Below are 22,695 nucleotides of genomic sequence, written 5' to 3'. Positions count from 1 at the left end.
GTGCGCTTACCAGCTCCTCCTGACCAGTAACCGTGATAATGGAGAAACAGGAAAAGAGATTCAAAGACTGTTCAGGTGCTTTGCAGTACACACATATTCACACACGCCCCCACCCAACACATGCAAACCCACACAGGCACGCATCCAAATATACACTCTCTCAGGTATGTGTGTAGAAGCACACATGCACTGCTACTGCCATTACACCCTAATATGTCAGCGTAAAAAGGAAACATCATCTTCTTGTGAAACCCACTAACTCCATCATGCCAGGGGAAGAAAGGGGCCTCTGAAGATCAAAGGAAAACCAGAATAAAGGAAACGGGAGGGGGGGGGCGCAATATTCACTAACCTCATCTATGGCTTTCTTATAGCTCTGAAGAATAGAAGAAGAAAGAGGTGGGAAGAGAAAGAAAGATCAAGTGAATAGTAGAAAAAGAGAGGAGGAGGCCTGTAAAAGATTCCCAGAGAGGAGATGCCTGTGACAGAAAGAGGTTCTTTGTGTGTCTGTGTTGTTTGACTCACGGCAGGTCTGCTGGGTCTTGTTGATTCGCGTCCCTCCTCCTGCTTGAGCTTTGCTTCTTGATTGGCTCCTAGAGGGGATCCCTCCTGCTTGCTTTGACCTACCAAAACAAAGAATGGTGATTAAAAGAAAATTAGCAGTTTAACTTAAATCTAGATATTAATTTACTGCAAAACACGTTCATTAGAATTTTTTTTGTCTCCATCTGTATTTATTCCATCTTTAAGACTGTTTGCTGTCAACAGAGTTAAAAAATAAATCCAACTAATATCAAGGTACTTCAACCTTTCTATGTGTTTGTCAGAGGGAAATCCATGCATATCTTAGATATCCCTCTGGCCTGTTGTTTGACACCTCGCTCTGCGCTTCTCTCTATCTCCCGCTCTCATTTCCTCTCTTCAACCTCTCCAGAGGCCCAGAGTAACAGGGCACATCAGACAGGTTGATCGGTGCAGAACTGCAATGTCCTGCTGATAGACTTGAAATCCATGTCGATGTATGTGGAGGTACGCATACACAGTATGTGTGATCCTCTGCCTACACATTGTTTTTTTTTTCTGGTTTACTTACCAGTGTGTAAGTAAACCAGTGCCAGATTAGGTTTTGTATGTGTCTTATGAGCCTGTATTATGTGTTTAAGAGCTTGAGCTTTATACCTCTCCTCTCAGCTGAACCCCCCTGAGATGAAGGGGACGAGGAAGATGATGAGTTGGAAGAGGTTCTTTGCAGCATAGCGTCCAAAGAGAGTTCAGAGCGCCGCAGGTCAGGGTTGCTGAAAAAGGATGAAAGCAGACCTTTTAAATACGCAGTATCCTCATACAAAAGTTTTTATTTCTGTTTAAACACACTAAGGATTAACACATGGAAAATGTTACAGAAAGTAATTTAAAATCAGTTTGCTACTTTGCCCTTTACCTTGCCCTTATAAGCTGAGAACCTGCCCGAGGACCCAAACCTACTCCTCCATTAGGAGAGTTTTTCCTGACCAAGGCTGGGGAGATGGAAGTGGTCCGTTGGGGTACCTGGACAAACACAGAAACAAGATAAAACTTTCCTTTTTCTCCTGGAAAAGTGTTCAAAACATGTATCCTCGTCTTTCTGAAGTACAGTACCGATCCATGGCAAAGAGGGAAAATGTAAAACACCATGATGTACAGTATAGCATGAATTTTGTCAAGCAGCTGGAAAGGCCAACATTCATTTAAAACAGGATTATTAATAAAATTGCAAGTATACTACACTATGCAATATTTAAACACAGAGTTCAAAAAATGCTGAAACAATAAATAAAAAGCATAAACGCAGGTTAATAAAAGACACATAATATTCTTAGCCTTCATTTCTGATTATGAATCTCAACCTTGGGTGGGATGTCCTCCTCTCTCAGCCAAGCGGTTCTGTCCCGATCCCGATCTCGATCCCTGTCACGATCCCGTTCCTCCCTGCCAGCATTGCGCTGTGGAGGTCCCGGGGTGTCAGAAGTGGGGTCTGAGTTCTGACGAGGCATCTCAGGCCTAGGGGAGCCCACACTCACACTCTCACTGAGAGCTGAGTCTTTCTGGTCCTGCAGAGATTGAGAGCCAGACATGGAGCTAGTGTGGGTTTTCACAGGAACCAGGTGAGCCATCTGTGGGGATAAACGCATTGATGAAGTCAGTTAGAGTTTAACAGTGTGAGTGAAATGGAAAAAGGATGGTTAAGGGTGAGGTGGACAACAATATGTGAGAGAAGGCACGAAAGGTGAAAGTGCCTCTTTTTGCGCACACACACACACACACACACCTGTGGTTCGTTGGAACGGTGGATGGGTGGGGTGCGGGCAGGCTGCATGCCCCCGCTGCTGAAGGACTCGGAGCGGGGTGGGAGGGAGGGGTCGGAGATGCGGTTGGACATTTTGTGCTGCAGTGCTGGAGAGCTCTGCCTGTTCAGCTTAGATCGCTCCTCCACCTGAGGCAGGTCACATACGACTGTCACTCACAGTCACAGTCACAACACAACCAGTCACCATGTCTGATCCACAATGGGCATCACCCACACACCCATGCACCTCTACAAGCCACTAGACAATCTTAAACATCACTCTTCTCTGCGGTGACAACAACCGCAATGTAGAAGTGTGCGACTGATGGATTGCTGGATATTACATAAGAAATTTACGAGAGCCTCTTTTTATATTGCACATTGTTTTAATGACATGATAGGACTCTGCGTGACTAAGTAAAGTCTTGTTTTTCAAGTTAAAACCAGTCTTAACCGTCTCTTCTACGCAATAATTACACAGGTGAGCCATGCCAGACTTCCACAGAAGCCCTTATCAGGGTAAACCAGCAGGCCAACAATAACACAAAGATTTTGTTTTGCACAAAGAATAGGTTTTTTATTCACAAACAGATTGGGCGTCTGACTAATTTATGTCTCATTTAAGTTGTTTGTGGTGTCGTTTCTCTATGTTGAGGAGTAAGAGTGTCTGATGGCTGTAGTGAAAGTTTAAGTATAACTTCTAATCTGCTTTATCAGATGCCACATTCAAAACAGAATAAAAGAACCACGTAAGCACAACACAATGTTGAAGTGTTTGTGTAATTCCAGTCCGTTTCCACTGAACTGTGCTCACGTGTGTCAAAGTAAATACATCTGTGTGTGAAAGGGGCAGGAAGCTCCTCTCGCCAGTGTAATCTGATTATCAGATTATCTGCTGTGCAATAGGAGAATGTTCCAAGGGATACACCCAGCTGCCAAAATCACACTTTTCCACTCTAAACACTCTACCCATCTGTAGTTTCATGGTTGAGTGATGGCTCAGCGGGTTCTAGTTTCAACAGCCCCAAGGTAAACAAGAGTGCCTTTCTCTTTAAAAGCTTTCTCTAAATCCACAGGAGCTCACATAATCTAGCAGGATTATTTCAGATTATGACCTGGTTCAAAACAACTATGCGATACCGAGCCATTCCTCAAATCTGTGTTAGGTGCCTGCTACAAGGTCAACTACAACATTGCAACTTTGACATCTGCAGCATCAAACAGTTTTTGTTAGTTCCTTGAATGAAATGCAACTACGGATGATGGAATCAGATTTAGACAAACAGACTGCAAATAACTGAGAGAAAAACATTCAGTGGTTTAGGCGAAGTACTGCTGAGATCGAAGTTTGATCTGTGGAGTGTAATCAAGGTTAGTATATTGACTAAACAACAAGAAAAGAGAGATTAGAAAAAGATGAAGAAAAACCTTTTGGGTAGTGCATATTTCATTTTTTTGTGTTTGTCATAAGTTTACCACCCAAAAACTCTTTCTATTACAGAGAGAAGAGAATATTGGAGGTTAGTTGTTGGCAATGTTGCATCTACATACAGAAAAAAATACTGTATGAGATGAGGAAGAAGAATAGGTCGCCAGGAAGGCATCTCAGGTTTATTAAAAGGATCCCACCACCACTTGGCCAGCACCCATCACCAGGCTAGGATATGATTTACTGGTTGACTGACCTAACTGGAAGATGAGATGGGTGGGTTTTCCCTGATGCCATCAAATCCGAGATATCTAGAAGTAGGCTCATCACAGTGCACTCTGGGAAACTGGGTGGCAGGGGCATTGAGGGGGCAGGCAGGGGGGAATGAGTGGTCTAGCTAACTAAGCTACTGTATCTACAAAGTGGTATTAAACTATAACTGAACACAGGCACCTCTCCCCTTGATCTCAAGCCCATAAATAACACGAGCTATATAAAATGAATAATTAAATGTGTTACTAACAGTAAGAAAAATATATACATAAGCTTTACAGGGACAAAAGTGGAAATGTACCTTTTACTGTCTGTATGCTTGAGTATGAACATTCTACACGTATCCAATTGTACCTCTGTCTTTGTGGGAAATTTAGTACTTTTGACTGTTATGTCAAGCAGTGTTTTAGAAATTTATCAAGTTCATATCTGAGCCATAGAAGTAATACAAAAACTTGATATCCTCCTGTAGTTAAAATGAGTAGGGTGGAGCATGTATTTAATCACAAATACAGAAGTACAAGTGTGTGTGTGTGTGTGTGTGTGTGTGTGTGTGTGTGTGTGTGTGTGTGTGTGTGTGTGTGTGGTCTTATATACAGGTGCTGGAGCAGAGTCTAGCACTCTGTTGCTCAAACAGACCTGACGATCTGGGATTGGGATCCAAAGGGAGAGCCTTGTGGGGAGCAGTGAGGTGAACTGTTAGGAAATGACGTTTGGTTAGGCACGACTAAGGTGGAGTAATAAAGAGATTCTGTGTTGAACCCAGGGCTCTCAGGAGAGAAGAGACTGCTGGATGGCGATACTGGGGATGTGGGGGATTGTATGTTGAAAATTTGAGAAGAGTTGCGAGGAGAAAGGCACAACCAAGGGGATGGAGAGTTTGAACTCATTGAAATATTATTCAGGCTTCTTTTTAGTAACCCTGCAGGGGCAGAAGCACTAAGATCACCCATAGAGGAACTACCTCTAATTGCATGTTGCCTCCATGTCTCAGAGTTCATGCCCCTATCGGAAAGATGGAAAAGTAAGTGATTGTTATCAGGGACTTGGAGAAGATTGCTATTGCTGGGAGCAGATGAGTAGGAGTTCCTGTGTTTAGATAGGGCAGAACAGAGAGCATTTGCAGGGAAGGACTGAGAGAGTAGGTCAGTTTGGTCAACTGCCTTTGAGTCCAAGTGCATTGTAAGGCTGTCATGGCTCACACTTTGCCTCAACGATTTGTGCCATCCTCCCAGATTATAAAGCTCTATGTCTACATCTATTCTATTGCAGGGTGAGTGTGACCTGCCACGTCGATGGGCACTAACCATTAAGGACGCGGGTTTGGAAGGCGTGGGATTCTGGATCTGTCCTGGAGATATCGGATGAGGTCGAGCCTTAAGCTGTGACTCTTGAGACATTAGCTCCTTAATGGTTGGCTGACTTGTGCCAGATCTATCTCTATGCTTCCCATTTTGACTGCTAGGCTCTGGTAGATAACACAAGCCTTGTTTGGGGCTCTTGACAGGACCTTTATTGAGCCCTTGGCCAGCAGACTTACTGTGCTCCGGGACATACCCTGGGCTACGCCCCCTTCGATTGTATTTTTGGGCTCTAAGTTCTTTGACCTGCTGGCTTATCTCCAGCTTCAACTCTGGATCTAGGGGTTCACCGGGGTCTACTGAAATACATATATGGGGAAGCTGGCTGGAGAGAAGCTGGGGAGAATGAGACAGAGTACGCTTAGGGGCCTGAGGTCTAGATTGGCCGTGAGAGCTAGAAGTTTGAGGCTGGTTGAATGACTGATGATGTCGAAGGCGGGAACGAGGTGGGTTACCATGAGCATGCTGCTGCTGCTTCGGGACCTAGGGGTCACAGTCAGAGGACATTAAGCAACACAGACACACACAAAGCACACTTCACAGCGTAATTATTAAAGAAAGAGAATTCATTTTAAAAGGGTGTTTCAATTCAAAAAGCAAAGTTTCTCCACTACTCTCCTCACAAAGTTCCTGCTTCTAGTACAACCTGCTAAATAAGATAACCACAATGCAAGAAGGCAACTGGTTGAGGTTCACTTTAAATACATTATCGACATCAGCATAAAAACATTTAGTACACAGACCTGGTGCTCAGAACCTTTCTTCATGGAAGACAAGGAAGTTCAAAAGACCATGCATATGTTATTACCTCTTTAGCCCAGGCAGGCTTGTCGTTTGGATTAACGACATCCTTATAGTGGTAAAGCGGTTTCTTCTCTGCTTGTCTTCCCTCCTGCTGCTGCTGCTGCTGTTGTTGCTGCTGCTGCTGCTGTAAAGACACCAGGTAGGCTCTCTCCTGCTGGAGCTGCCTCTGTAGCCGCTCTGCCTGCCGCTGCTCCTCAATCTGCTTGCGCTTGTACTCCTGAAGAAAGAAAGGTAGAGGGTGAATGGCAAGAAGGAAAGAGACGAGAAACAAAAAAGAGGAAAATATTTTATATGGGAGCAAAGACACAAAGACAAATTAGCACAAGGGAAAACGGCTAAGGCAGATGAGGTACCACAAAATTTAGGTCAATAGGTATTACGCAACTTTCAGTGCATTTATAAACTCAGGTAGAAAAACAGCAGATGCATATTCTAATGATCATTATCCCTCCCTACATGTGCAGAATTTAAGGGTTCAGAATGGCTTGAATAATTTTCAAAATGGGAGGAAAGTCCATACACATTATTTCCCTTTTGATTGTATTTGAAAATACTTTTTGTGTGACACAGTCTTCCACATAGTGTCAGATTTGAGTCATGCATTCGCATAACAGACCTGACAAACATACAAACTGACCATTGGATTAACCCAATATGGAACACAAACAGACTTTCTACATATAGCTCTGGCAAAAAACCCAAACAAAATCTGCAGGAAAAACAGGGAAGAGGAATGTAAATATTGAAGCGATGGGCACAAGAATAACAACATAGCACAGCACTGGATTTTGGCACTAGTCATTTGGCACTAGGGTTATTTTTGTGGCCTTTGGATCTCAAAAGGTTTCCTTTCAAACTTGGCAGTCTTCAATTTTTAGCTCTGAAGTGCATGAGTGATGCAGTATACAAATACTAAAAGGAAATACTCTTAAAAAAGAGCAGGGCACTGAGGAAAACAAAAGTGTCCTACATTTTCGTTGCATGACATAACAGGGCAGTCAAAACAGAAGTCTTTTTTTTCTGTAAACTCCTTTGAGATCCAGCCAACTAAATGATACTGCACATGCGTTCAGTGATCCGAATCAATTTCAGAGAAAAATGTTTTTGCTCAAGTCTGTAGCTAATAGGCCAAAGAATATATATTCCATTCAGGTGCATGCAGTGGGGACAGGGATCACACAGCACAGTTGGGGAGCAGTTGTAGCACGTGGGAGGGCTGTGGTTACCAGCAGTAATGCCTGTTCCTGCAGTAGCTGCTGCTGGAGAATCTCTAACTGCCTCTGTTCCTCTTCCAGCTGTCTACGGATATACTCCTGAGCAGCATGACGGCACAAGGAGATAGAAATAGATTGAGAGAAAAATCTGGAGATCTGAACATTTCTATACAGGCAGAGAAGAAAGCTAAAGACAGAAAGGGGGGGAACAGAATAGAATAGAGAATATAATCTCCTATGGTTCTTTTCAATGAGGAGAGAAGATAATAATAAAAGATATTATATCCTCAAACAATTTTAATGTGTTAGAAAGGGAAAATGAGAAAAAAAAAGTTTGAAGTTATCTTTTCAAAAGACTTGAGAAGTGTGGCAGGAGAGCAGCAGAGTGATAAACACTGAGTAGGATAGACAAAAAATACAAGGCTGAACTGCAGTTCAGGTTTACAGAGATGACAAGAGAAAAAGATGTTAAAAGAGAGAAAGAGACAAGTAAGGGGAAAGATACAGAACAATCAAAATGCATGCATCTATAAAAAACTCTAAAATTGTCCATCCCTATAACGCTGCAAAAATTTCTATGCTGAAAATGCTGCAACAGCTTTCTCTGCATTCTAAAAAAAAGGTGCTAAGTAATATCTCATGGGAGGGGCTCTACAATTTTGTTTTGTAATATTTATATTTTTGCCACACAATTCTCATTGATTATAATAAAATAAAGTCCTGCAACAATGAAAGGAAAATAACAAGTGGGGAAAAGAAGTATGGATCAGTAAAATAAACACACTGAAGCCGTGGATTTAGAGTTTCCGCCAAGGTTTTTGGCACCTCTATCCAATGTAACAACTTTTAGTGCTTTTATGTTCTATACTTTTACTTTTTGAGTTTTTATATCAAAACAATGGCATGCGGCTGATGAAGCTAGAAAAAAATAAATATTCATTTTGACATAACAAATACTGAAGAAAAACAAATCACTGAGGGACAAGCTGTGGATTTAGAGAAAGAAACTCCGGGGATGAGTTTCCACCAAGGCTTTAAGGAACCTCTGTGTAATGTAACAGTGCTTTTAGTTCAGCACTTGATTTATGACTCAAACATTGAGCTTCTATATATAATTATATAATTTTATATTAGCAAGTGATGAAGCCAGATTAAAAATAAAGATTCATTTAAAACAGCATTACAAATGTACAAATAAAGAAAGAAATGTCCTTTCCTATTATGTAACTGTATTATACCAATGTGTAATTAGTTTGAGGAATTCTAGGCCCAACATCGTGGTTCACATATCTGTTGCATTATATTGTCGCACGACAAATACAAGTTTTGCAGTACAAGTATGGACCTGTTCTCTTTCTGCATGCCTCCTCTCCTCTTCTCTACGGAGCTGCTCCATTTCCTCATAACGTCTTCTCTGTTCCCTCTCTTGCTGTTTCCTCAGCTCACGCTCACGCTGCTGTTGCTGTTGTCAGGAAAGCAGGAACACACAAAGATTAAGGATCATCACAGTGAACACAAATCAGGAAATCATGTTTGTTTGGCACGCTTTTTTTGGGTACGTGTTACAACTTCTAGGATAATAACACAGGAAATGAGTACACAAACATACGCGGGCTCAAATTCTAACTAATGTGTGTATTTGGTCACGCGTACAAAGACACAGACACCATTGAAGTGGTGGGTTCATGTAAGTTAAGTCTAGTCATGGTGCTTAGAGGTGCATTGGAAGGAAAATCCTTGGGGAAACCCACAGAGAGCACACAGATTATGGGCTAAGGATTTCCTTCTGTAAGCCTGCTCTCTGGAACTAAGAAAGGGACATTGGGGAACAACCTCTGACTATGTCTGTGTGTAAGTGTGTGTATAAATGTCATTCTTTCTCTACCAAAATTGTGCTTTGCAAATTTAAATATGTGGAACCAAATATTCTTTCCTATAGATAATAAACTATTTGACAGAGGACACAAACATTATTGGAAATGGTTCAATTAGAAAAGTTATTTACATAGTAGTGATGTTAATTTGTGGTGACTGTTAATTTAGAAAAAATTTCCTGAATTTGTCAGATGTATTGCTAATAAGTAAACTAGGTTATTGATGGTAACATGCTTACATATTTTCTGTAGATAAATGTAATTCAGCTGAGGTGGGGCCCAAAGGTTGTAATTAAACCAACTACTCTATTTGCACCAGTTACAAGTAGTTCTATATTCGCATTTGATTTAATGAATAGCATTTTTACCATTTTTGTGTACTCATTCAGTTTGTAGCATAACTTCAAAATTTCAATATTTGCAAGCATGCCCCAGCAATGCATTCAGTAAAACCGCTCCAAGTGGCACACCCAGAGCCACACCCAGAGCCACACTATTTAAACCTGTCACGACTGATTTCATAAAGTGTTGGGAAGATATATTGTCTTATTATGGTTGAGACGTTATATCTGGAGGCCTTCGCAACATGAAACAAAGATGTCATAGCAAAAGCACTGTTGATAGAGGTCGTTCCCAGATGGGTAACTCCCACAAAAGTTGATAATTGTTCACAATTTGTAAGTATAGCTGTCAAACAGCTAGGCTTGGACTTAAAACATCATCATTTCATCACATGAAACAAGAGAAGCGTCCATTGAAACAGAAGCCATTAAATATTACGAAGAGACTGGCCTTCAATCATTTTCAGTCCCTTTGAAATCCTGTTTTGGAAAACTTCAGTGATGGTGATGGGTATTGATAAGCATTGATTATTACCATTTATATGCAAATATCCAAACATGTTTTTGCATTCTGTTTGTAATTAAACTGGACACTGACTAACAGTGTCTGATTAACAGATGTTGCAAAACAAGAACAATTAAAAGCTAACATTCCTCAGGCTTTCCAATAAATTTTGGATCCTTCTTCTTCTTCTTCTTCTTCTTTTGTTGGTTTATGACCTACTATATTTTGTAGTTTAAAATTTTTATTCATGTGTATCTTTGTAGCTTTTGTTGTTTGAAAAGCTACAGTATACTTTCAAAAAGCTTTGCCTTCACTTCGTTCTCTCTTACTTCTTCCAGTCGCCTCCTCTGCTCCTTTTGCTCTTCGATGCGTTTCTGTCTCTCAGCCAACAGCAAGCGTTTGTGCTCCTCATTCTGCTGTTGCTCCAGCTGTTGCCGCCGTTGGGCCTCTGAACGCTCCTTATTGGCGAGCTGTAGGCGCAGGAAGTCTCGCCTCAGAGTTGACTCCCCGGGGATGTTGATGATGGAGCTGGAAAGGTGGACAGTGAAAAAGCAATAGTTAAAAAGACCAAGTCTATGTTGGGTGAAGTTGGGCAGAACATGTTAATGTTCATATCTGCACATTTGTAAAAACACTGACCTCGGTTCACAACTGTCTCTGTCTTCATCCTCCTCTTCACTGCCACTATACTCATATTCTGTTTCATCTGGTGGGCAGGGAGATAGAGAGAGGCAAGAAAGAATGAATAAAAAAGAAGCAGCAAAGAGTAAAAACAATAAAACCTTAGTAAGGTAATAAGCAGCACAGAGCAAAGGCACTTCACGTTCTGAATTTTTCACTTTAACTACCTCTGTTCGTAACAAATTGCTCACGTTTTTGCCATTCCCAGATCATCGTCACTTCAAGGCACATTCTCTTAGCCACTGAATAAGAGTATAAATTGTAATTTTACTGTGTGCGGTGGGGTGGAGAACATTAGCTCCTTCAGTCAAAAAGGGCCTTAAAAAACAGCAGTCATATAAAAGGCCCAGCTCTTCCTCAGACGCATGCACATGGACCGGTCCTCTGAATGTGACAAAGCGACAGCTGGAGACGTCAAAGCCTCTACAATGGCAAGATATTTCGATACATCATCCCGACGTCCGCTCTGCAGTGTGTTGTTTCCTGAAGCGGTTAATGTCGTTCTTTCTGGTGCAGTACTTTATGCGAGTGCCAGTCTATCACTCGCCGGTGTGTGTTTGTGTCATAATGGAGTTCAATGGAAGTCTGTCACTTTTATTTTCTGCCTTGTTGAAAACCATGAAATCAACGGCATAAGTGAGAATTTGTGCATTTGTCTGAAAGTGTTTAACAGCTCATCCTTAAAGTGAAACATTATTCATAATGTGACTGCGTATCTCTGAGAAAGTATCTCAGTCATACACTAAATCTGTGTGCCTGCTGTTTTTCAGCTGCAAAGATTTAATATGCTTAAATCTTGCTGTTACTGGTCTGTATTAGTGGCGGTGTTCATTGTGCTGCAGTCAAATGAGCCTGATTTCTTTTTACTTACTAGGCATAATAGACATGTAATAAGTCCATGTGAACACACTATACTGCTGCTTCACATTTCACTTACAACAACTTTGGTCAAAGAAAGATTGCTATTTCCATCTCTAGTAGTTTATTTTTGATACTAATAACTTGAAGCCACCCCACCCTTCCCACATATATGGAAACCAGTAGTGAGACTCGCTTAAGCAGGGCTGTCAGTTTCAACCAACATGTGGTTCACTGTATTTATTAAAATGTAGAATCAGAGGGAGGCCAGGCTGAAAAGCAGCTTGTAGTGGCAAACATGACTGTATCCAGGCTAAAACAAGTTAAATAGTGTGTTATTTAAAAGATTTGCCAATAGGATGATAGGATGTATCAGCTAAGCTATCAGCGTATGTGTGCTGGCACTGACATGTTGTCATCAGCTAAGGAACCAAGATGGCGGGTTAAGTCTGACGTTTAGTTACGCCTGAAGTAATGCTACGCTCAATTAAAAATAAAGCAAGATAACCAAATCTTTACTGTTCTTAACTACTTGTGCAGAAATATATATGGAGCATGTGCCAAGAATTACACTTTGAAAATACTAGAAAGCACAGGTGTGTCCAAATGAATAGAAACTACAGCTTGGAGGGATGAGTCACGGTGGGGCATAATTCAGAGAAAACATTTTAATATCCTAGTATGTCACTCCAATTAGTGTAAGCATAACTTGCACTTTGTTGTCTGCCTGCAGAATCCAAACATGCACACGTCTACAACACAGTTTGTCGCTCACCCCTCTCTCCTCTCTTCTTCTTGGTGCGGTCGATGTGATCCTTCAGCTGGATGCGAATTTGCCTCTCATTGGGCAGGTCCTTGATGAATGGGTGTTTGAGGAGCTGCTCTGTGCTGGGTCTCTGGCCGTGGCTCTTTACTAGACAGCTCTCTATGAATGACTGGAACTTCTTTGACCTGAACACACGTACACACACGTCTCAGCAAAAATGAGAAAAAAAAAACTTTTGCTGTTTCTCTGCTACTGGTACTACTGCTCTGAAGTATCTGCAAACATGAACTGCAATTATGTGATACACACTCACCACTTCTTTGACTTTAGTCTGGGGGCAGGGTTGCGTGGAATGAGGAAGAGGGCTCTCATTGGATGCATGTCACAGAGTGCTAAAGGTTCAAAATAAGGGAGATGCGAATGCTTTTAGGTGATTGTATTAAACATTATCATGGCATATAGTCAGAGCCAGCATGCTAATAATCTCTCAACTATATCAAAACAAAATTAGGTCCTTTCTGCAGATTGTGATCAGTTATAAACTGTAGCTTGAAAATAAGTTATTTTTTACTGAACCAAAATTAATTGAAGGCCTGTCACCTTAATGAGGAAAATAACGCATAACAGACCAAACTCTGGGCAGCTGCCCAACAATGTGACACATCATTTTATATCCACTCCTTTGCCTTCGTTAAAATTATGACTTAAAATGGGTTGGAGTATCCTGGACTGAATAACGATCTGACTCCTGATTACAGTGATCTACCGTGGAAGCACTAAGAAATGATGTGTAACAGAGACATAGGTTATCCTTTGGGTACGTACGTGGTGCTCCTTCAGCCATCTCTATTGCGGTGATTCCCAGTGACCATAAATCACTCTGCAAAAGAAACACAAATAGCACAAGTCATCAAAATCCTTAGTGGGTTTACAAATCTTTAGAGGAAAGGAGATTGAAAAATCACCTTGAAGTCATATGTGGCCTCAGGGTTCTCGTCACAGGCAATAACCTCTGGCGCCATCCAATATGGTGTCCCAATAAATGTGTTTCTCCTTCCTACTGTTCTGTCCAACTGGGCTGAAACCCCAAAGTCCACTAGAAAGTCATGACACAAATACACACACAGACAAAACCAGTGAGCTTTACTCAATTCCATGAGAGAGAATATACCCTACAATAGATAGCCCAGTTTACAAATGCACACATACAGATCCCATCTTGGTTTTAATAAGAGAGAGAGCAAGTCATGTCTTCAGCAGTTTGCATCATGGACAGTGGCAGAGCTACAAACGGTCTTGTAGTTTGGCATCCAGCATAAAAGAAGCAGGAAAGCCACACACACACACATATACATCTGAACCATCTGAAACTTTAGACTCCATACTGCCTTCCCAATCCTGAAGCAGTTTTGTGATGTGGAGTTAGATGACAGACTGACCTAGCTTGACCTCTGCATTCTCAGTCAGCAGGACGTTCTGTCCCTTGATGTCTCTGTGGATGACCTTGTGCTGATGGAGATGAGTCAGACCCTGCAGACAATGACAGAGACACAAAGTGAAGGAAAGCTCTGTAACAATGAGCCAAATCGTGACAATTATTACATAAAACACTCATTTCCAAAAGGAAGTGTCCTTGAGCAAGACTATCAGCTCTCGGGTTAGAGCTGTGGAACTAAACGTGATCTGTACTTTTAAAAAGTTGCATTGTTGCACTGATTTGAAATCAAGCTGTAAGATGGAGAAATTGGTAGAAACTGCGGGGAAAAAAATGTTAAAAGCACTGAGGGATGAAAGAGGGAGAAATAGAAAAAAATGTGACGGGGCAGAGGCAGCAGAAAGAGCGAAAAACAGAAAACACAACATGAGGCGAGAAATGAGGTTTGGAAAAAAAAAAGAAAGAAAAAAAGTGAATAAAAAGAAATCATTGTTCAGAGCAGCACTGTGCTTAACTGACAAGATGCAGTGATACTGCTGTTTTCTGTTGGAGACATCAGCCCTCGGCAGCTAAGACGTACCATAACAGATAGCAGAGATAAGATGTGGTAGAATGGGTACAATTTCCCAAGAAGAACAGTTCATAACAGAGACATCATGGAAACCAATCAGCGGCTGATTGCTCTCAAAGAACAGGCTGGGCATCGATAATTTAACACACAGTCATTTAAAAGAAGTATGAAGGTTTTGAACCAAGGATTGTCGCATATAACTATCCCCGTGCGTACTTTATGAGTTTAAGACAATGTGTTTTTTTCCAGTTAGGATTATGCCCTTTCAAGAATCAGCCCTTTTGAAATTACTCTCTGATTTTCCACTATAGTGACAGATTGATGCGGTTTTCAATGATTGTCGGCAGGCTCACGTTGCTCTTGCATCAGTCTTTGAGAACAAAGAAAACAAACAAAATCAGAGAATCCAGAAAAAAAATTTATCTCTCTGAAAGAGAAAGTTGGCAACAAGGTTACTTACCCTGAGAATCTCTCTGCAGATGTAAGCAGTCCATTCCTCTTTCAGAGAGTTGCCCTTGGTGTTCTTGATCAAGTCTGTCACTGAGCCAGCTCCACAGAACTCCATGACCAGCTACATGCACACATATGCAGATACAAGGTCAATTACTGACTGGAAGCAAGCGACCTTGTCTTTATCTTTTCTAACCCAGTAACTCTCATAAAGCAACCTCCAATACCAATTGTTTACTTATGAATGTAATCTTTTCTTCTGTATTCTTAACTGACCAATAACACTTTTCTTTTTTCCTTATTATCAAAGTACGAGAGAGCCAATATTATACAGTCAGGTCATTAATAAATATGCATCAATAGTTCCAAGCCTGTTGGGAGGAAACTGTAGCAAAGCCAAGTAATTATGTGCATGTGGAGATTAAGGAATCACATTTTTGGCTGGAAAGTAAGAAAACCTTGGTGACACTCTCTTTGATGTGTTCATATAACATTTATAGTCCAGTACTAACACATGTGCATACAATCAAAGAGCCATGTCCCACTTTACCAGCTCTCATAATAGAGCAGTACACGTGTAGCTCACACACACTGACAAAAACAGCCAACAGTGTTGCAGACTTTCTGTCTCTGTCACTCCTTACAAACACACACCCCACACAGACTGCAGAAACTACAGGCATAAACTGACTCGATGGGGTCACGAGATCACATGAATGAATCAAGTCCATCTCTTGACCCAAACACAATGTGTCTATTCTCTCCTCTCCTCTCTACATCTGCGGAGAGTAGCAGGCAAAAGTTCAGTTGGTCAGTTCTGGCTGCGCTTCAAGCCTCATCGTCGTCATCATCATCATCATGCTGAACTGAACAGACAACAGAACTCCTCTCTTCATGGCTGTCCCCATGTATTCAGACACACAAAGGAACACACTCAGGAATGCATGAGGATGACACATGTGAAAGCCCACTAAGATACTGTTATGATCACTAACATACTCGAGGAAAAACGGGCCGATGTTGAGTCAGGGAGAATTATGCAGGCAATACATTTGGCTGCTTTGTGTATCTACATATGTTTGTGTGTGTCTGCTCCAACTGTTGTGTGATGAATGCTGAGGGATCAGAGATGAGAGAGCTCCCTTAGATAGCTTTAACAGATGATTTATCGCAGCAGCAGCCAGCCTCACATTGATTTAGCTACTTTATAGCTTTCACTGATACATTAAGTATGTATACCATATATGCATTTCCAATTCACACAAACCCACGTTCACTGCACGCATGAGTGCATGCATTCATATAGCAGAAAAGCAAGAAATGGAACGCGACTTTTTCCAATCCTGCCATCCTCTCCTCCTGTGATGCACACATGAATAGCCATCCAAACACACAGAAAAAACAAAACAATGCACAAACACACTCAAATAATGCCGTACCCATAGCTGGTCATCTATGCCAGGGGGATTTTTCTTGATGAAAGCTCCGTAGTAGGTAGCGATGTTCCGATGGTGACTGTACTTCTTCAGCATGTTAATTTCTGCCTTAATCTCCTCTTCCTCATCCTTTTACCACACAGAAAAAATTAAAAGCAATTAGACCACAGTCTCCATTTGCGACCCATCAAATAGCTCAATGTGATATGGACAGAGAGTGAAGCTGCTGATGGATTTTCATTTTGAATCCATTAAAAGTCTGAAAAGTGTTGTTGCAAAGCACACAGCTGGGCCCTAAATTATCCACAATAACAGCATTAACTTTTAATTACTTTCATTTCAGGGAGCTACTGCCACAAAGCCAGTTGTTTATAAGAATGTGTCACTTATTTACTTGCTTATTATTTACAACGTCAGAAAATTGCGCCTTGATTAATTCCATTTAGTGCTCACTGGTGAAAAAAACAAAGACATTTGTTTCACAAAGCGGATTTTTTTCTACAACAGCAGATCATTAAGTTATCAATTTGGTTTTTGCTTCCATTTAATTGTCATTAGTAATTAACACGGTCATTCATTTATTGCCACAGATTTACACATATGCAGCCATTCATATAGTTTTAGTCATGTCTTCATGCTTTATTTTTAACATCTGTTCTTTTCCCCTTTTTATACTCCTTCGTTCACCTTCATACGTTCACCCTTTTTCCTTAATCATTCATTCAGGCCTTTATTGACTGATTCATTCATTTATCACTTCCATTGTTGCTTAATTCCTGCAGTGCTTTATTGTTTTGCTGGCAGCTAAGTGCTGACAGGGAGGCTCTCTAAATATAGCTGAGATTCCCTCCTGCTTTACAGACACGCCTGAGACCACACTGCTGTCCTAATACTTCCAGCTAATATTACCATGGCAATAGGCCTGTCCTCATTTCCTCTCTGCCACATCAGACAAACACACGTGCACGTACACACACACACTAGCACTGACTCATCGCTCATAATTAGATGACATGCCCAACACTGGTATAATCACTTGAGATGATATTCTGTGTGTGGGTACGTGTGGGTATGTGAGCAAATGCCAAAGTGCATGTATGTGTGTCTTACCCCTGTGACATCCATGACCTTGATTGCTGCCAACTGCCCCGTCTTAACATGGCAGCCCTGGTGGATGAAGCAAAGGAAGTAAGTACAAGAAAAAAGGCAGAAATGTGAATGTTCATTTAATGCAACTTTTTCCAAGAACGCAGCACATTAGCACATTTGCTTCCTCATTTGCTTTCAGTCATCACACTGAACTTAAAACATTTAGATTCAACAAGAAATAACATTGTTTAAAGGAAAATCTGTAATTTCTGTAAAGATACAATCCGCGCGTTATCTTGATGAAATCTGTGGCAAACAATTCCATATAATAGGAAGGAATTTGCTCATTATAATTTGCAGGTCTAGCATATTTATTATCTTTTAACAGTGGAGTCTGGGAAGTTGAAGCGACAGAAATGGAAAGACACATCATAAATCATCCTTGCTGTCACTCTAGCCATGGGAATTGCAAATAATGGTCAACAACACGAATCTGTTTCTGAGAGAAATAAAGACTACCAATCAGCAGACCTTGAATGTTGCCGAATATCAAGGCTAGGCAGACGCCTGGGGGAGCTACGAGGCGAGAAAACAGGAGATTGGAAGCTGAGGGGCAAATGAAAGGCCCAAGTGGTTTGTTTGCGACAGAGCATCTGTGGCTGTGATTAACTAATGAAGCTAACAGGGCTAAAGATGCTAAAACCACTGACGGCTATTACTTTCACCTATCTTAACTCAGCTGATTAGAATGTTATTGTCTGCCCAAATGCCTAGCAGCACTAGCCCAAACACACACACACACACACACACACACACACACACATACAAACACACACAAAACAAGGGCAGGACTGTTCTGCTGGTAGAATTGTTATAAACCAGATGGCATTCAGGGCCTGGCTCTAAAGCACCTCCTGAGGGCTTTAATCGAAGGGTCATTCTGATAACAAGCTGTAGCAAATACACAGGCTAGCAATGTTTTGGTAAGAGTAGTGCCAAATTATAGCTTAAAGTTGGTGCTTGCATTGCTTTGCAGTTCATTTGCAGGAGTGATTTTACAGTCTCTGCACCCTGTTATTGGTCATTAGTCACATTGTATTTTCGTGTTGTTTTAGCAGATCAGTTGCATCCACTGGCTCGCCAAAACTCACTTTACCTGATTAAAATCTTGAGAGCTTTCACTGTTTGAATGAGATTTGGATGTTATTCAACAGTGAAATAATGTTGATGGTCAACAAAAGGCGCATAAATAAAGTTGTGTTACTCAATAGGTCGACTGATGTTTAGGTGGATTCCAAATAAACTTCTGCTGAAGACTGATCTAAGGATGAAAGTATGATATCAGTGTTATATAATATAATATATAATCATTCACAGATCATTTCTGTCACCACTTCAAAGGGCACCGCAGTATGTTTCCATTTGAGAAAGCGATATTAAGAGCTATATGTGGCAACAAAACGCTGGTACATTTTATGGGATCCCACAAGATGACAGCCAATATTGTTAACATTATTATATGCTATCAGCTGAGGTCCCTGAACGAGGGAATATTAATTCCAGGAGTTGAATTTTTTATTACACAACTATTCTGGGACTGGAAAAAACTCTTTTAAACTTGCTGATTTATTGCTGAAAAGAAAGTTGGGATTTGAATATGATAATTCATTGTGTCACAATTCAGCACCACACAATGCAAACTAAGCACCACTGGATGGTTGAACGCTGTGATCGGCCTCTTTTTCTCGCTTTCACACACACACATACACACTCATATATAAATATGCAGTTCAGATTCTGTGAGAGTAAAAGAGCTGGAAAGATTGACCAGGGATTTCTCATTAGGATCAGACTGCCCCAATTCCACAAGCACAAGGACTGGCTTTGTTGAAGACCAACAAAGGAATTACAGCCACTTACAAACCAGAAACCCTCTCTCACACGCTCACACACACGCACTTCGACACACACAGAAAGCATAATAAGAGCTCCCTTTTTTCTACTACTCACACTGACAGAAAAACTCTTGCAAACACCCACACATGTGCACACAAAGACATGGTGAGTGCGGGAGAGAGAATGATTGAGGGAGTTACGAAGTGGCTGAGAGGGCAAGAGCGAGAACGTGTCAAATACATAGTGGACATGGATATCATCAGAGCTGGATAAAGATTCATTACTCCGAGCCACCTTGACTGCCTCCCTCCCTCCACTTCTCCTTTTTCCTGCAGCAGTAATGCCATCCAGCCTTATTAAATGACCTAGTGTGAAAGGAGCAACAGAAAAGAATTAGCACAGCCTGTTCATCTTCATCTCCTGCTCTGTCTTTGTCCTCTCCCGTTCATTTATTTGCCAATTCAGAAATAGGCTGGGGCTGGGCTATAATAGTATTACCAAATTAGGTAACATGACAATGTGTGAATAACATTATCTAAAGAATAAGGAAAAACAAAGGTAAAGTAATAAAACCATTAGTTAATTGGCTGTTTCATCAACAACATGCCAGGCATATAAATAGTTGCCGATTCCTCTCCTTTTTTTCTTTTCTTTTCTGTTTTATATAATTTGGGTTTTGAACTGCTAGTTGCACCACACGTGCAATTAAAGTATCTTAAGTTCTGGGAACTTCCGAGAGAGACGGGTTAAAGCAGTATTTCAACATTATGATATATTACTTATTTGCTTTCTTGCCAAGAATTTGATGAGAAGATGTGTGCCACTCTCATGCCTGTACATTAAATTTAGAATCAAAGCTAGGAGCCAGGCTAACTTAATTTAACATCTTGAAATGGAGGGAACAGTTAGCTTGGCTATTAGACCTAAAAGATATTCCTAAGCTGTGTAAAAATCAATAATCAGTCCAACATGTCTGTGCGTTAATTACTTAGTAGAATATTAGCGACATATTAGCCAGTACAATGTAAAACCACAGATTATTGGTTTTGCATTTCTGGTTGCGTGCATAAAACACAGAAGACACAAAAATTTAATTATCGAGTATTTGATGTGTTGTTCTCGAAGCTGTCATGTGAATGTTGTTTATGCAAGATATCCTTTCATTATGTATTGTGAAGCATAGCATTCGTTTAAGCAGGCCACTACTTCAAGCTCAAATGTAATTCCAGGGCATCAGTTGATCTTGATGCAAGCCCGCGTCAGTTGATGTTTCAGATGATACCAACATATCCACCTAGCAAATCTCTTAAATGGCACGCAACATGCTTTAGTCTGCCTACGGTTGCTGCACATCTGCAAACCATTATGCAACCCACCTCCACCCCAGCTCCTCTTTTTTATGTGGTGTCTGACTTCACTGTCACTGATGTCGTCGGAGCAACATTCTGTTTACAATGCTTGGTTTGGGGTGCTGGTGCTCCGATGTGACATTGGTTTTGAATTAAGCTTTTTTGAGCTTTGATAATCAGCAGCTGCAGCCCTTACAATGATAAATATTGGAAAAAGAATTTCACACAGTATTAAAATGATGTTTTTAGCCTTCTTCCTCTTTCTTTCTCAGAGGGATGGCCCACTCTCTCTCTGATCTGTCCCATTCAGAAAGACAAGCGCTGAGCCCGAGAGGCTTGTTCATCCCTTCCTCCACTCATGTGTTGACTGCTTTTCTTTTCTGACCTAGATCTACAGTTTCTCGCTCTATCTACCTCACTCTCTTTTATCCCTGTGGCTCTCTCTCTCTCATTATCTTACCCGCTTAACTTCTCACAATCTCCTCTTTATGCCTTTCATTATTTTTTCACTTCCTTCCTGTAAATTTGTCGTTTATTTTTCCTTTGTATGTTTCTTGGATTTTGTTCTCTTTCATGCCTCACAGCTCAGCCTAGTGACCTATGAAAAGCAGGTTGAACATGAGCATGACTGAGCTGAACGGTAATGCGAACAAAATACCATTCAGTTTTGAATCTGACAGGAAAATATGACATGAGCAGAACCTTGCTTGTGCTAATGCATGTAGAACCTTCTTCAAACCACAGGAGGTAGTTCACTGAGGTGGGCCTGGGTGTGCATGTAAAATGAGGATATACCGCTGCTTCTGCACACAAACACTTTCATCTAGTTGATCTATTCAGTGATAATACAGAGAATACTGGATAATGAACTTAAACTGAATACATTACTCATCTAAATTAGACAGGAAAGTATCTTTACTTTGCTCAGTATGTCCATAACACATTTTTCTTCCTTTTTCAATCCTGTGGAGCTATTTTGACCGCGTATGAAAGCAAAACATCTGTCACTCACACACAAATCCACATGGAGCTGTGATGCCGCTAGGCCAGGTGTGTTTGAGCGATAACAGCCTAAATCGACTACGTTTATTCCGCTTGGATGACTGCGCTGTGATGGAGACAGCAAACTGATACCAAACTGATCTCCAATCAGCCTTTAGGTGGTCACATGATGAAGGACTTGGCATCATCCCTCCAGGTCAGCGGTTGATGAACTATTGTATAAGCTGGAAATTCAAAATGGGGAGACTGTTCTTTTTGACAGATCGACCAAACAAACTGAGGGAATAATTTTAAAAATCAAAGCTTCTTACTTTTAATTTGTGTCAATTTGTAAAACTGTTTGTCATCTCCTATGACAGCAGCACAGATCATGATACATTTTGGCGAAAAAGTTGGAAAATGCATCTAGAACAACTGAGAGGAGAGGTAAATTTAAGTAAATTATGCTGCTTGATTGTTTGATTTGGCTTTTTAAATGAAATGCCAACCACAACAACTGCAGCCCAAGACTAAACTAAACTACATGCTTACTCAGACTAGGAAAATTATTTGTTAACCCATCCCTCCATCCATCCCTCCATCCCTCCATCTTCTTCCATTCGTAATGGAAAATGCACCTCATAAGGAAAAGCTTCTTGTTTTTCAGCAGCTTGGTTTTCAATATCAGGAGTAGTATAATCCGGTGTACATAAAAGCATCTTATCCTTATATGTTTTAGCATCTTTACTTAACAACACTGTTATTTTCTTTAATGTGAATTTTTCAAATTTAATCTGTTGTCCCAAATAGACAAGATGCAACCACATAACTAAAAAATTCATAAAACATAAAACAGTGCAGTACTTAAAACTCCATCAGCATGACATTATGAACCACATCAATATGTCAAATACAATACATACAAGACAATTACTGGTGGTAATCGGTGATGTTGACTTAGCCCAGGCAGGTTTAAGCACTCCAAAAGATCCTCCCATGTTTCTGGGAATGAAATTCCACTTCCACTACTTTACCTGAGAACACTCTTTGTCTGTGTCC

The 22,695-nt window shown here is 40.9% G+C and overlaps 1 protein-coding gene across 11 annotated transcripts in view; it reads right to left on the bottom strand.

Annotated features, from left to right (window-relative positions):
* tnika (TRAF2 and NCK interacting kinase a) overlaps window positions 1-22,695 on the bottom strand; it is a 55,244-nt gene that overhangs the window by 11,397 nt on the left and 21,152 nt on the right. For 2 of the 11 annotated variants that reach the window (XM_006798747.3, XM_087833156.1), the window contains exons 3-21: window positions 17,432-17,488; window positions 16,325-16,450; window positions 14,896-15,006; window positions 13,869-13,959; window positions 13,395-13,525; window positions 13,255-13,309; window positions 12,743-12,821; window positions 12,439-12,614; window positions 10,764-10,830; window positions 10,454-10,652; window positions 8,750-8,866; window positions 7,417-7,503; window positions 6,195-6,407; window positions 5,333-5,869; window positions 2,306-2,470; window positions 1,884-2,150; window positions 1,439-1,545; window positions 1,180-1,295; window positions 526-623 (exon numbers count right to left, since the gene is read on the bottom strand). In XM_006798747.3, the coding sequence (XP_006798810.1) occupies window positions 526-623; window positions 1,180-1,295; window positions 1,439-1,545; window positions 1,884-2,150; window positions 2,306-2,470; window positions 5,333-5,869; window positions 6,195-6,407; window positions 7,417-7,503; window positions 8,750-8,866; window positions 10,454-10,652; window positions 10,764-10,830; window positions 12,439-12,614; window positions 12,743-12,821; window positions 13,255-13,309; window positions 13,395-13,525; window positions 13,869-13,959; window positions 14,896-15,006; window positions 16,325-16,450; window positions 17,432-17,488 (2,799 nt within the window). The remainder of the gene's footprint in view (window positions 1-525; window positions 624-1,179; window positions 1,296-1,438; window positions 1,546-1,883; window positions 2,151-2,305; window positions 2,471-5,332; window positions 5,870-6,194; window positions 6,408-7,416; window positions 7,504-8,749; window positions 8,867-10,453; window positions 10,653-10,763; window positions 10,831-12,438; window positions 12,615-12,742; window positions 12,822-13,254; window positions 13,310-13,394; window positions 13,526-13,868; window positions 13,960-14,895; window positions 15,007-16,324; window positions 16,451-17,431; window positions 17,489-22,695) is intronic. The other 9 variants (XM_087833158.1, XM_006798752.3, XM_087833160.1 and 6 more) reach the window with 5 other exon arrangements.

This window comes from Neolamprologus brichardi, chromosome 19 (assembly GCF_056152115.1).
Source record: "Neolamprologus brichardi isolate AB-2024 chromosome 19, ASM5615211v1, whole genome shotgun sequence".
NCBI lineage: Eukaryota > Metazoa > Chordata > Actinopteri > Cichliformes > Cichlidae > Neolamprologus > Neolamprologus brichardi.
The sequence above is the reverse complement of the archived record's forward strand: the minus strand, read 5'-3'. Positions and strand labels throughout refer to the sequence as shown.